The sequence below is a fragment of the Tyto alba genome, unplaced genomic scaffold (assembly GCF_018691265.1).
Source record: "Tyto alba isolate M040663 unplaced genomic scaffold, T.alba_DEE_v4.0 Super-Scaffold_21, whole genome shotgun sequence".
Classification (NCBI taxonomy): domain Eukaryota; kingdom Metazoa; phylum Chordata; class Aves; order Strigiformes; family Tytonidae; genus Tyto; species Tyto alba.
The window spans coordinates 3,362,060-3,377,578 of NW_024881295.1; the positions used below are offsets into that span (position 1 = coordinate 3,362,060).

At 44.3% G+C, this 15,519-nt stretch overlaps 1 protein-coding gene across 2 annotated transcripts in view; it reads right to left on the reverse strand.

Annotated features, from left to right (window-relative positions):
• The window catches only part of VWF (von Willebrand factor), a 144,840-nt gene that overhangs the window by 98,014 nt on the left and 31,307 nt on the right, over positions 1-15,519 (reverse strand). For both annotated transcript variants that reach the window (XM_032995041.2, XM_032995042.2), the window contains 7 exons: positions 14,097-14,233; positions 12,622-12,760; positions 11,912-12,012; positions 8,711-8,906; positions 7,503-7,718; positions 1,300-1,540; positions 385-479 (listed from right to left, as the gene is read on the reverse strand). In XM_032995041.2, the coding sequence (XP_032850932.2) occupies positions 385-479; positions 1,300-1,540; positions 7,503-7,718; positions 8,711-8,906; positions 11,912-12,012; positions 12,622-12,760; positions 14,097-14,233 (1,125 nt within the window). The remainder of the gene's footprint in view (positions 1-384; positions 480-1,299; positions 1,541-7,502; positions 7,719-8,710; positions 8,907-11,911; positions 12,013-12,621; positions 12,761-14,096; positions 14,234-15,519) is intronic.

The following is a 15,519-nucleotide window of genomic DNA, read 5'->3' on the forward strand; positions in this document are numbered from 1 at the left end:
GCTTCATCTGCACCAGAAAAGAGAGCTTGCAACCTGCTAGTCAGAAGCAGGAGGTATAAAGATGGCTAGTTACTCATATCATGTGATGTTCAAATAGCAACTGGGGTCCTCAGATCACCACCAAAGGACCCCTTAATCTCTTCAACTGAAGAGACTGCAGTGGCTAGCTATAATTTTGAGAGGTGGGACACAATGAATCCTGCACCCTCCCATGCAAACATTTTATTTCTATCCTGTAACAAAAAAAAAAAAAAAGAAGACTCACAACTTCACCAGCCACTGCAACCTCTGGTACTTCCTTCCTATTCTAGATTACCAAGACACTGAAGAGGAAAAAAAAAGAAAAAGAAAGAAAAAAATGTTGATTTTTTAAGGTATACTAACTTCTAGCAGATGGCCTCTCATCAGCAAAAACATCTGGCAGGAAGGCACCAGGAGCTCTGTTTGTACTGCAGTGCATGAAACCATTTTCACAATAGCTAAGAAAAACAAATAGAGCTTATATTTAACAAAGTGACATTCAGCTTTCACTCACACTGTTGTTTTCAGACAGGCCCGCAGGGAACTTTTCAGAGTACCAAAAGTACACCTCTAGTTGGGGCTGATCTGTTGCTCTCCATCCAGTGTACTTATCAACCTTAAAGGCAAACCTTCTTTAAGATAGTTGCAGTGATAAACTAGCGTGATAAGCCAGCTATATGCTAGCCCTGTCCCACTGAATCCAGTGCACCAGCACAGGCATAAAGCTGTGCAGGATCTGTCAGGTCTGCTGTGGAGAGGTGTAAGGGACCACTTAGCACCTGCAACATGATTTCTGTGGTAGAGGAGAAAAGAAGACACTGTTCCCAAAATTGGGTTTGCCAGGAGTCACTCAGCAATTACATTCCTACTCTCAGTGTACTCCTACTCAATTTAACAATTAGAAATGCTTTAATATTTGTACCTTTGATAGCGGTAATTACGTTTTAACATTTAATAAATGTATCTCAGTACATTAAAGTGACATTTTTAAAGCCTACAAAGTACCTATTGTCAGTAATTAAACTCAATCTCAAACCGGCAGGAACTGTTTGTGGAGCAAGGCTTAGTACTGTTTTCTAAAGTGGCGTTGGAAATCATACAGATAGAGATAGAACAGCAAAACTCACCCTTTGTTTTGCTGGAGACAAAATCTTTCCCTCTTTTAAACTAGTTTCAGTGGAGGTAAAGGAACGGAGGAACTGAGCCAGTTAACCACTCAGACTATCCAGAAATTTTGCGTCACCGAGCATAGGATTGAGTTACAAACACGGCACTTACCACATGGTGTAATGATCTGAAAAGACATCCTCTGGCTGGAAGATCTCACCATCATAGTAACAAGAGCAGTGGGACTTCGGCACGCACTGCTCATGCTCATCCAAGTAGTGCCCAGGTGGACAGAAGCATCCTTCCACGCAGAGTTCATCGCAGTCCTCGTCCGGGTAGGACAGAGATCGGCAGGTCTGGTTGCACGGCGTCCCACACTGCCGGTACACTTGGTCTTCAGGACAGGTCATTGCTGTTGAATGATGCGCACATCAGGGAGACAGGCACTTCACCCAAAGTCAACTAAAGGAAAAGCTGCCTAAACCAGCCTAGGAAGCTAGAGATTAAAATGTATTTAGTCGGTTTACTCATCAATGGAGGCCTGTATTGTTATTTCTCTCCTTAACTCTGCAGCGCCAGTGAAGCCTAGGGCACTGCTTATATACACACAAGCAAAACCTTACTATGTGCTGTTCCCAATAAATTCCAGGATTGGACTGAAACCCCTATGATGGAAATCCATCCACAAAATTTCATCCAGAATGAAAAACACAGGCTCTGTCCAACCTCTGTTATTACTTGGATCTACAAGTTAGGAGCATTACGAATGTCATGCACATCTCTTTTCCTTTGCAACTTGGTTAAGGACAATTGGGTCAAAATAATCAGAAATGTAGGTTTCTGACTTGATAAGCAGGTACTGCAATAGTTTGAAGCTTCACATCCCAGCAGCTCTCAGTGATTTATGTGGAAACAGGTGCAAAAAAAATAGTCCTTTAGTGATTGTGGAGCCAAACCTTGGGTACTAACGATTTTTGATGATTAATTCATTTTTATGGAGACTTAATTATGGTCTTTTGAGCCATTTTGGCTTCTTTGTTTATAAAACTTACACTTGGTTCTACAGTGCTGATTTTGAGGCAATCTCCTTTGCATATATTAGCATCAGCACTAGGTGGCAGCTTTTAACAGGCCTCCTGACAACCAGGGTTTACAAAACTTGCCATTTGTAGCAACCTTCCAAAGCAAACGGACAGAGCTGTAAGGTGATGAGGTAGGATGTTCAGCAGAGTGAGGGAAGCAGCTGCAAATAAAAGTTGGCACATTTCTGCTGTGCTAAAACCAAGATCAAAGGGTTACAGAGAAAGCTCTTCCTCTTGTCATCCCGGCAGAATCATCTGATAATCCCTACCCACTCTTCTGTGAGTGCACGCCCCTGGGAACTGTAGCAGCAGTGTCAGTAAAAGAAAAACTATAGCAAGGCTACAGCCTCCCCCAGCTGCTAGTGCGGCTGAACTAACACGGAGGCTAGCAAAGCAAGGCCTACATGCTAACCAACATCTAATGCTTACCTTCACACAAGTCTTATGAAATGAAGAATTGCTTCTACTTAGTGAAGAAAGGCATAGTTGCACCAACATCTCCCCAACTTGTGTTGAGGCACCTGAAGTCCCATACACAGGAGTGTAAGCCCCTAACTTGAGGACCAAGACCAGAGACATCTAAGGTGACTTGAAGCCTTCTTCAGAGCAAAGCTCTCCCAAGTTTGGGACTTGCACCCAAACTATTTAATGTACATTTCAAAACACGGACTAAGAAATTTATGTGTGCTCATCAACACAGTAGGCAGAGTAAATATCTCCTAATTCAGAAATAAGTAGATGATAGATTCACTCACAGTTATAGGAGTCTTTGGCAGCTATTCGCAGAACAGTGCTTCCACTTTACATAAACACGATCTTTGCAGTAAAGCAAGTACTGAACAGGCACAGCCCAGGGCTGAGGACCATTTAAAAAGTAACTTTCATCACTAAAGGCATGTGCAAGCATGACAACCATGAAGCCTCAGCCAAAACTATGATTTGCTACACAGGAACCTCTGGAAACAAGGAACTGGTTTGGCAGATTTCAGGCAGGTAAACCAGCTTACAAGGGTTTCAAGATTCAAAAAGGACAGGATAACTGAGCCCAGCATCCTGCCCTACTTTCTAGTCAGTGGTAACACTCCCTGCCCACAGGGACAACTTTGCAGTGGATCCCCTTGCTAAATCTTTGAAATTCATCTTACCTGCCCATGCACTTCTTAAGATTTTAGAGACATCCCCTGTTTTTCCAGTTACGCTACCCAGTGCCATGTTCACACTCCAAGTCCCAATACACTGCTCCACCACCTCCCAGCTACATCTGTTTTTAACAGCAAAAAGGCAAGACAACTGATCTAGGAGGGGACTGTTGCCTGTACACTTTGTAATACATTCTCACTAAAAAACCCCATCCTGTTATTGCCAGGAAAGTGAGAGGAAAAGATGAGGTGCGCCTAGTCTCCATGGATGCCTGTTAGAAAACTGAAATAGCGCCATGTTGTGCTCTGAAGCTCAGCCTGTCCAGGGACAAAATGGGAAATTGTGGGAAAGCATTGGAAAAATGTGTATCCATCAGATTGTTCATCCAGTTTCTTTTGGGTGTGTTTTCAACCCAGAGTGAAAGGCAAAAATTCCGATCTGTTTCACAGGTAGCACAAGGTGAAAAAGCAGTCACACTGAGGTCAGAAGCTCTGGGTGAAGACACACCCTGTCAGGACCAGATTTAACACAGCTGCTCCACTGGCACCAGCTGTCCTGCTGAGCCTTGCCATGCAATGTATCCATCCCCAAATGCCGCTCAGAGCCTCCCCTTAATTCCCTATTCCCCACTCCAGCACTCTTGGATTTATCCTATACAGATCCTCTCACAGAAATCATGCAAAGACAATAAACTACCCCAGCACCTCCACATTAAGGAAAACAGTATGCTCATCAACAGGTCCACAGACCCGAAGAAAGATCTAGGGACCTGTTGACTGACTCCTCTTTGCTACAAAACCATACAGACATATATATATACACACGAGACAGAGAATCATAGGATCATTTCTGTTGGAAAGACTCTTAAGATCGAGTCTAACTGTTAACCTAACACTACCAAGCCCATCACTAAGCCATGTCCCTAAGCGTCACATCCACACATCTTTTAAATACCTCCAGGGATGGTGAATCAACCACTTCCCTGGGCAGCCTGTTCCAATGTTTGACAATGGTTTTGGTGAAGCAATTTTTTCTAATACCCAATCTAAACCTCCCCTGGTGCAACTTGAGGCCATTTCCACTCATCCTATCACTTCTTACTTGGGAGAAAAGACCAACACCCACCTTCCTACAATCTCCCTTCAGGTAGTTGTAGACAGTGATAAGGTCTCCCCTCAGCCTCCTTTTATCCAGGCTACACAACCCCAGTTCCCTCAGCTGCTCCTCATAACACTTGTGCTCTAGACCCCTCATCTCCGTTGCCCTTCTCTGGACACGCTCCAGCACCTCAATGTCTTTCTTGTAGTGAGAGGCCTAAAACCAAACACAGTATTTGAGATGTGGCCTCACCAATACTGGGTACAGCGGGACAATCACTTCCCTGGTCCTGCTGGCCACACTATTCCTGATACAAGCCAGGATGCTGTTGGCCTTCTTGGCCACCTGGGCACACTGCTGGCTCATGTTCAGCCGGCGGTTGACCAACACCCCCAGGTCCTTCCCCACCAGGCAGCTTTCCAGCCACGCTGCCCCAAGCCTGTAGCGTTGCAGGGGGTTGTTGTGACCCAAGTGCAGGTCCTGGCACTGAGCCTCGCTGAACATCATCCAACTGTCCTCAGCCCCTCGACCCAGCCTGTCCAGATCCCTCTGCAGAGCCTTCCTACCCTCAAGCAGATCAACACTCCTGCCCAGCTTGGTTTCACCTGCCAACTTACTGAGGGTGCACTTGATGCCCTCGTCCAGATCAATGATAAAGATACTAGACAGAACTCGCCCCAATACTGAGCCCTGGGGAACACCACCCGTGACTGGCCACCAAATTGATTTAACTCCATTCACCAACACTCTTTGGGCCCATCCATCCAGTCATTTTTTTACATACACGTACAAGAGAAAGACAGCACTTCACAGTATGGTCTATCACTCCTTCCATGCAGCATGAAGGAATTGGCTCTGTTGCTTATTCATGGTGGGCTGCAAGTTACAAATTAGCTCCTAAATAATCAAACCGCAACTAAAATAATTTCAAAGACATGGGAGATGAATGCCCTTGTTAGCTTGACATGCAGCAGAAATGCTGTGCTACACTAATGACTTACCTCCCTGCCACTTACCCACTTCAAATCAAGCAAACTGGTTCTGTCAAGTCATTTTCCAAGAAACTGAATCTCTGTTGATCAAGGCAGGAGCGGAACACGTGTTCAGTGCACTGGGCCATCAGCACAGATTATGCAACCTCGTATTCATGTCTCAAGCCCATTAAAAGAGGGATTGTTCTCCTTCATGTGACAGGAGATGTCTAGGGCATCAGGATTATTTAATGGGGGCTGATGGATCAGCAGTCAGGGAAATCGTCACTTTATGAGAGCATAAAGCACTCTGTAATGCACAGAAAGGAGGAAGCAGCTCTGTACTATTAAAGATTAATTGTGAAAATTGACTTGTTCAATTACAGAAAGAACGATGGTGCATTATCGCTGCTCTTTCTTTCTGCCTCCAGACCTGCACATTTTTAAAAGGATTTTTATTACATTACTGTTCCACTATCTGAACATTTACATAAATTAGGTAAAATATTATGAAACCATGCAGCAGTTTAACATAAATTGGGTTTGTTCTCATTTGCAGTAAATACTCTCCAGCCTGGAGAAGCTGCAGTTACTGACCCTACAAGTACAGACCCTCCTAGGTGGAAGGCCAATGACCTCTCTTTCTCTCTCTCTTTCAGTTTCCACAGAGGCAGTTTATGAATATTTTTCCCACCCCCTTGTTTGGGAAGAAGTATCAGAACAGATCTGGAGGGCTGCCAAGCATACATGCTTTTCCCCAAAATTTTCAATTGTCTTCTTTCCTTAACAGCAAAGTTGCTCAGGAAAACGGGAAAACATCCATTACAAAAATATTTATGGGGAAAAGTATGTTCATGTTCCATCAAAATTACATTGCAATGGATTTTTTTTTCCTACCACATTGACCTAACAGAGAAAGAAAATAAATAAAAGATGTTGGCTGCTTCTGCTCCAGCTTCTTAGCAGTTTGGCTATTAATCTTGTACTGGACTGATCTATGCTAAAACATCCTATTCCTTCTGTTAGCCCACCTCTGTTATCCAAACCTGCAGTCCAAATTTTTGTTCTATCCTCTTGCAAAATCTCATCTTTTAAATTGCAACCTTTTAAACCAAGGTTGCCATTTCTTACAGGTGGCATCCTGCAAACAACCCTCAGGGGAATTCAAAACTCAGCTCTTGCTGACTCTCATAGGAGTGAAATGTCTATACAAAATGTTGCAGACAAAGCTCTTGTTTGCCTAGCTCAGTGGTGCCACCCACAGCCTGTTGATCAAGGTTCAGGATCTCATCTTGAACCAGCTGCCACATCACATTAGAATTTAAAAGGAGAATGAGGAAAGGAGATCATATGTGGTTAGGAAAATGATGTTCACTCACTAGTTGAATAGTGTACACAAAATGAGATCTGACATAGATCTCAGATCTCTGCACTGATAGGGTGATAATCAAGCTGCTGAGAGAGATAAATATCAGAAAGATTGTGGGATCTCTGTCCTTGGAGATATTCCAAATCTGTCCAGACAAGACACCAGGCAATCTACTGTAAGTTAGCTCTGCTATGAGCAGTGGTGGTACCAGAAGACTGCCAGAGGTCCCGTCTGATATAAGTTTGTCTACAGTTGTATGACTCTGTTCTGTGATACCACTTGACTGAGTACCTGCCTTTGTGCTTCCTCCACACCCTCAACTTTAGCTGAAGCCAGGAGTCACTGGAAGCTTGGGCCTTGAGAGAAGGAGGTACCAAAAAAGCAATTAATACTTTACTACAAATCACTTGGAGATTCCTACCCTGGGATATTTGGAAAGTTTCCAGGTGAGTAGCTAAAACTTAAATACAGCTGAAAATGGAAATCCAGCCAAAAACTCTGCTGAGGTATGGCAGATGAGTGCTTCCCTCCCCCAGTGCTGAGCAGTCTCTGTGAACAGTTTTTGCATCCTCGCTAGAGTGGATCTCATATTTTGTCATAAGAAGTATTTGGCACCTTGTAGAAATCATCTCATTCTAGATTTCTCATCTGACATTGTCAAGAAATGCCTTTGAGACAAGAAAACTAAAGGCATTTCAGAAGCATTTCACTTACGGCAGAAGTCAGGTCCTCGCCACTGGACCAGGACGCTCTTCCTAGCACAGGCTGCTGCGTAATTGGCAATAGCAGAGCACAGACAATCCTTGCCATTAGAGCAGGAACAAACATCAAAGCGGCAGTTCTTCACATAGGGAGCGGGACTGACTTCATGGTGACAGGGTTCAAATGCAGAAGTCATCAGAATTGAGCAGGACTCCTCAGCGTATCTGGCTAAAAAGAGAAAAATGATATGCTTGCACTGAATCAATCAGTGGCTTTCAAGAAAAGCTAGAAGAGCCACAGTAAGCATTTTCTTTTTCTTTTCTAAATAAAAACCCCAAAACACACAGGAGAATAAAATAGGATCAAGTAGGCATAGATAGCATCATAGCTCATAGGTCATGAGCTCCACTAAAAGAATAATGTTTCACTAGTAAAACAAATCAATGGAAAGCAATGCTTTTATATTCTGTTACCACTATTTCTGGTGCTGTACTTCCTTTTACAGGGCCTCTGCTTTCTGCTGGTTTTTTATATTTGCAAAATTAAACCTTTGTAGGCTGCACTACACTCATGAACTACCAGTGCCTGCTTTGATCTACAGCCATAAAATTTTCTGTGTGCTTGTTCCTCCCAGAAATCAGAGGTTGCTGTAACACCTGGGACAATAAAATTGCTCTGAGAATTTCTCCCCGTGGAGAACCAGGACAGGCAAGCAATATGGAGGGAAAGAGGAAAGCTGTCTGTTGGGATGCAGTAAAAGAAGGGAGACAAAGGATCAGAAGTGTGTAAGATTAAGGACAGAGAGGTGAAGATGGCAGGTGTTTTGTCCATCCAGAGGATAAACATAGTATTGCTATCATTTGTAAGAGTAGTTTCAGTAGCACAAGTTTGTATTGTACTGTGATGGTCTAACTCTGACTGTGGCCCAGACTGAACAGAAGCATGGTCCCACATTATTGACTTTTGTTTTCAATTTTCACAAAATATTACATTTTCCACAGGAAGCCTGAATCAATCAGTGTCTCTGTTTGCGGGGTTTTTTTGTTGTTTGTTTGTTTGTTTTTTAAACAGAGATTACAGCCACCTTGATGGTAACATAAGAAACACTAGTTTCTTCTCTTTTTCTTAATTTTTAATTTATTTATTTTTATTTTTTATTGTTAAGTAAAATGGAAGATCACAGTTTGCTGCCTGTATTAATTCTAGATGGACTTCAGTACCTAAACGAGGATTGAGATTGCAGGGGTCACTGTCTTGTTTTAACAAGTCTTGGCAGTCTGCGTTGAGCTTCCAGGAGTTTCCAAAATCTTCCAGAAGAGCTTCCACCATGCCAGAGGGTGTAAGAAAATCGTCCCCTTGGTTACCATTGTAATTTCCACATAGCCCACACATCCTTTCGGAATAGACTGGAGACAGCTAAGGAACACAGCATTAGCCTGGTCATTCTCCAGAATAGGTCACAACCGTACAGCAGGATTTTTTTAAAGAATGAACAATATACAATTTAGCAATCAAGGAAATGCTCAAATACACATTAAAGTACTATTGACACAATGTCATTGCATGACATTTTTAAGCTTCTAACAAAAATGCTGCTATTAGTAACAGCAGGACAATTTTTGCACCGTACAGCAATAATTTAAGATAGTAACTGAAGGTGACTAGGAGAAAAATGGCTTGTGTTTGTGCCTTGATCAGCACTCCAGTTTCTTTCCCTATTTTTCTTCTTCATTCATATAAATGAACAGGGCAACAGTGAGCATTGCATTTTTAATGTAGTGAGATGAATATATGTCCAATGGTAATTTGGAAAAAGATACTGAACCTGAAATCGTTTCACATTTTAAAAGAAAATTTGAAGATGAAAAAATCTAAACAGACTGTTTTGTCACAAAACAGAGGCAATGCTGGAGGACATTCCCTCAACACATAAGGACCATTAATAAAATAAGGAAGAGACTGCTACCCCAAAAGCTACATTACCTCACATTAGAATTTCCTCCTGCCTTATCCTGAAATTTATGATGCATTAAAAACAGCACTGCAACCATCCGCATAGCATATGCACTTTTCACCCTCCCTTATTCATGCTGCAAATCAGGAGACAGCTGAAATGGGATCCTAAACTTACAGATAAACAGGGGGAAATCTCCTAAGCAACGTCTGACACACAAAGGCACCAATATCTTTTATTCTAGTAGGAACTTTCGGTTTCTAATAGAAGTAAAGATCTGGTACTACCAGCTGTCCCCAGGGAGCTGATTTGCTGCTTTAATGCTACACTAGCTCTCTGTATGCATTTAGCAGAGTGCTACTTTGGTCAGACTGGCAGGAGTAACCAGTGAAACAGAACCAAAAGAAGCTAGAAAAACACTTTTTTGAAGAAAACTGGTTTTCTGTATAATTAAAAATAAAAACATCCTCCAAAATATAACCTAATACTACCCTCCCTTCAAACACAGTGGTCAGAGTGTAAATATGGAACATCGAAAGGAACAACCATGAATGATTAGAGGACACATATCCTTATTACTCCGATGGCCAAGAAAGCTACTTTTTCCATGAACTCTGCAGTTGGACAGTGACTCATACAAATTCAAATTCTGATGTGTTTTTGAGTGGAAGCTCAAATCACAAATATCAAGTGGTCAGAGAAAGGTGAGCCTTCTTGAAGAATACAGAATTTTTTACCAGAAGTCTGGCCAAGGTAATGGAAGTGTATCACTTCCCCCAATTGTCAGAAATACTTGGCAACAGGTCAGTCTACAAATACAGCACAAATCAACTCTCAAAAAGCAATTAAAATGTGCTTTAGATATCAGCAAGGGAAGGAGCTCAGAGCAAAACTGTATAAATGCAGACAATTGAAGAAACTTCCACTGTTTTTATGGCTAGAGGATCTGGAGCAGAAAATTAGCCTTGTTTTAACTGTAAGAAAGAATATGCCAGTTTATAACAGGTCTCTGACTAGGCATAAAAATACTCTGAATACTGAGGAAAACCAAAACTTCTGAGATGTGTCAAGGGACTGAACTGAATTATCCTCAGCCCCAAAACAACTTCTAGGACCTTTGCAGCACAGGGATACAGGCTAGGTCAAAACAACAAAACCACAGATGCTTTCTGAAGTTATTCTCAACCCTTCTCTGTTGTCTCTTCAATTCTTGTACTCACTTCTGAACGAGCTTTCATAAACCTTTACGCTGTGCCCAACGTGACATTTAAGGCAGATTTTGGGGCAGGTAAGGAGAGTGCAAAAGCGATGCCGTGGTTCAGAGAGGGCAGCGCTCACTGCTCAGCAGAAAACCCCAGGAAAAGTGGCTTTCCTGGCAAAACTCCTCTCGTTGAGAAAACCAGCCCACCCGGAGCCTAGCTGCAGATCCCCTATTACAAGTGGGGCTCAAAGGCAGCAAGGCTGTGGTTAAGGACACATCCACCCAAATACGGCAGGATCGCGCACGTCCACGGGGGCCCAGCATCACCCTGACTTAGCACCCTTAGCCCGCAGGTCAGCACGCCAGGAGAGCAACACTACAGGTGGACTCATGCTCCCGAGGGAGTGAATACACCCTCAAGGACAACACTCGCAGTCCCTGAGACCTGCCAACTGAAAGAAAACAGCCTCTTGTACAAGCAAAGAGGGATGACAGGGTGACAGACGGCTTAGCTGGAGAAGCTGTGATGGTTTATCAGCTATCGGGAGACTATTCCACAGCGAACAACCTTCCCCCCTTCCCTCACAGGCTTCTCTGCACTGGAAAACATTCTGAAGCTTATAACACACAGGCACATCAAAAAAAAAAAAGTGATTTACGTAAAGCATTTTGTCGCTGCAGCTATACTGCTTCCCTTACAGCTCATTTCTTTCAAACCTGGTTTGGGTATTGCTACACTCCGCTGCGGCCTGCAGCACAAACAAACCCTAATTGTTAATCAAGGGTGACTTTAAACATTCCTCACAGTAGAAGGAGCATGCAACATATCTTCTATGAGTTAATTGATTTTTCCTGGAAATTATGAGTAACTGTGTCCCTGGAGCCATATTCTTCCTTTATTTTAAGTGATGCAAATCCATTGCTTTAGACAGGACAGTCAAAGCAAATATAAGCAAACATCCAGTGTGGAGGGTATCTGCTGAGCAAAACACAAGACCATCCACGGTTAATAATGGCCAACATTGCACAAAAAAAAAAGAGAGGGGGAAAAAAAAAAGCTAACAAGCTGCTGTAGGATGAAAATGTTTGTTTCTAGAATACAAAAGGACCTGTATATTGCTCTGGGGGTAGCAAAAGAGAATGGAATTTCTAACATGCAACACAAAGCAATTTCTTACTTCAGACAAGAATATCTTTGTACATGCTTGGGTGGGATGAGCGAGGGGGCAAAAAGGCAGAAATAAAACAGACAGAAAAAAAGAGTACCTTCACTAGGAGTTCACCATGACCATCCCAGTCAATCTGCAAATCTTCCCCATAGGTAAGGCGAACTGAAGTCCTCACTGTGCGCTGGATACGGAGGGCACCTTAAGACAACCACAGTGTGTCAGTCAGTCAGGCCAGGATGCAGCGTCTCATGGCCTGGGACTGCTGTGTGGAGCTGAACAGGCCAACTGAGAGGCTGCCACAGAGCAGGGGGCATGCAGGTCTGCCAAAGCAAGGGGTGCCAGCAATGTCCATGACACGCTTCCCAAGCTTTGTGCCTGCTCTGCAGTTTACATCTGCATGTCAACTTGTCCATAGGCTCTACTTCAAGGCACTCGGGAGCCCTAGGAAAGGATATACATGGATTCTGCAAAACCTCAGGCATTAACTGTGACATTTTGCAAGATAACTGGAGGGATTTCTAGCTCCTGGATAAAAAATTAGAATTCTGAAAGTCATAGACCAACAGGTTTTCAAGATCACATCTCACCAATGCAGACCGGATTCATTCTCCTGATTTTAGAGGAGCTGAGCCAAGATGTGTTGGCTGCATGGAGAGAAGCTGAAATGACAGAGCTTCTAGAAGAGTATGCAAGTGAGAATTTGGTACTGAAAACACTTTTTGATAGAACTGGGCTGAGGCGCGCCAGAAAACACTAGTAAGTAGGACCCCTTCAGTGGCTGGCCAGAGTCAGCCCATGCAAACACACCTTGCAGCAAAGGGATCTGTATGTCTTGCCCGTTCAGTGAAATTCCTCCTCCGTGTTTCATTTTAATGAGGCTGTTGTCCATATCCTGGATTCGGACAGAAGCTGAGCGAGTGCACACGGCATCAGGATCATCTGCACACTACAGAGAACGGAACACTTGCTTCAAACCTTAAGCTTTGACTTTACTGGCGACTTAGCCCCAGGCCCCCAGAAAGCATTTCGGCATCTAATTCAGGAGGCATTAAGTGTCTTGATGGTTTTAAGGATGTAGTTTCTGCATTCCACAAGCACCAGGCTGGCAGCCCTCCTTCCATTATCCCCCTAATCACACACCAGGGAACTAGCCGCAGCTCCTCGTCTCAGAGCCTGGGAAGCAGGCTGCAGGCGTTACACCGGGGCGGCCCGTTACGGTGCCGGGCGTCCAGCCCCTCCGGCTGCTGGAAGGCAGAGGCGAAGGGCACGGTTCCCCGCACGGCCTGCCAGCCTGGGAAACGGCTGCTGCGTGGGTCGCACCACCCGAGACTCTTGTGCTGTTTATTTTCCCGGCTGCGGATTACGCAGATGAGGAACGGGGACTGCAGGCCTCCCCCCCACCCCCCCCCCAGGTCTCCTCCCCGGTTTCGAAAGGGAAGTTTCAGTGGAAACCCGTTCTGCAAGTTCCCAAGCACCCATGACCTCAGAGCTGCACTATCAGAGCTTTCTAATGCAGGATACAGACGTAGATGGTGCGTACGACCATCACACCCCGTTTCCCCGAAGCCTGTGACTTCTCTGCTGCTTCTGTCCTGCAAGGCAGGCAGATACTCCCCCTCACTCCATCATACCTCTCCCTGCCTCCAGTTCTTCCATCCCCGTGCCCTTTTGAGTCTGCAGGCTAGTTCACCTATTCCCACGAGTAACTGGTCGATTAATTTCATGACCAGGTTAACCTTCCTGTGACACCCCCTCGGGGGTCTCCTTCCCTCCCCGCCTCTCTCTCATCCACCAGCAGAGGCAGAGAAGAAAGTCAGGAGCTGCTGACCAGCTAGTGAGCACCAGAAATCACCAGCCAGTATGACTTAATGGAAAGCAACCCAAGGTGCTACTCTGCCAGTGCACCCTACTCAGTGTCTGAGAAAATAAATGTCTTTTCCCTGGGCATTACCAAGGCACCGGCCTTCAGGGTGCTTTGCAAAGAGGCGCACCCTCGCCTGCATTTGTTTGCTCAGCTGGCAAAGAGGCCATGAGGGATCGTTCTCCAAATCTCATTATGTATCTCAACCTCCAGGTAGGCTCCTGGGAACAGCAGCAAGGAGAAGCAAAGCACTTATTAACTAAGGAGAACGACTGCATCTGTTATTTAAACTAATTATTTCATAGGAAAATTACTTTTGTTGGCCTGCGCATCTGCAATTCATATCATACTCCCACAGCCCTTCCCGCTCCCTCAAGAGCGTGCGCAGAGTCCCACAGGCGCCAGTCACGGCTGCTGTTACCTGCACGGTCTCGATGATCACAGAAAAGGAATTTTGCACACAGTCCTTGGCAAATAAGTACTGACAAATCCCACTGAAGGTGAAATACTTGTTGTCAAAGCTTTTGAAATGGGACTGGCCGGTGACAGAGCATTCTCCTGAAAAATGCAGAGAGCCATTAATCACCCCAGTGCCAGTTGTGAGCAAAATCCTGCCCATCCCCCCCATGCCACCCAGGGGGAAGAGCAGCCCAGTGGAGCAGGTTGCACAAGGTCCAAGTTCCCTGCAGACCCGAAAGCACCGGCGAGTTGCTTATCTCACTGTTTATTCCTGTAAGTCATTACCAGTAGTAACAGAGGCGCCAACAAAAGCAGGGGAATATGGCATAAATCGCACTCAAGAACTGAAAGTCATGCCTACAGAAAAGCCTATATAATGTTTCAAATGGAGGATCATGAGGACATCAGCGAACAGCTCAGCTTTCTGCACGGAAGCAGATTTGATTCTTCTGTAGTATATACTTCAGTGGCCCTGGAAATTCAGCACAGTCACTCAAGCTCTCCACAGGCTAGGTCATACCTAGTAGCTAAGTGATGGGTGCTGGCAGCACTAACCAATTTTAAACAGCAATCCATGCTCTCTTATGTAGAAACTAAGTTCCCCTCTTTATACATTGGGGAAACTGCAGCACAGAGAGTGGAAGTACTAATGCCTAAGACTGGCAGAGCTGGGAAAAACACTCAGAATTACCCAGCCTTAGTCACACACTCCATACACTGGGACACGGTGCCTCTCTACCCCTATGCAGGAGCTTGCAACACAACACACTTTAAACCACTTTTACTTGGCCCAGTGGGGCACACCTGCATCCATGGAGCTGGCTGCAGAATGCAGGTGTTTTTACAGAGTTGAAAATCAAAATTTGCAACAAGACTTGTTGGACTCCCACTGATGCTCTTCTGCAGAAGTGCCTCATTCTCAGTCTTTGTTCCACCGTTGTGTCTTGGCAGACTGTGAGCCCCCTCTTTGTCTCCCTGCTGGTGCTTTTAGAGCACTGCAATATGGCTTTACGAAGGCAACAGTGTCTGAAAGCCTTCTTCACAATGGCCTCCTTGAACACAGCCCCCAAAAAGTGTCAATTCTTTTGTTGGACTGCCTTGAATACCAGTAAGTTATTCTAACATTAAAGCAAAAATACCTTATCAGAACAAAACCCTGTAAAGTAAAAATTGTTGGAGTTCTTCCAAGGGCAGAATTTATGCTGGACTTTACTCTGAACCATTATCTTAATTAACTAGCATAAAGTTAAAAATAATTCTATAGTTACAATAGCTACATCTAAAGCCCTTACAGAACAATGTGAAGGTCTGGCTTGCCCACCCTTTTACCACAAAAAGAGGCTATTTAAACATATCAATACCTTAAAATGTTTTGGTAAATTGTG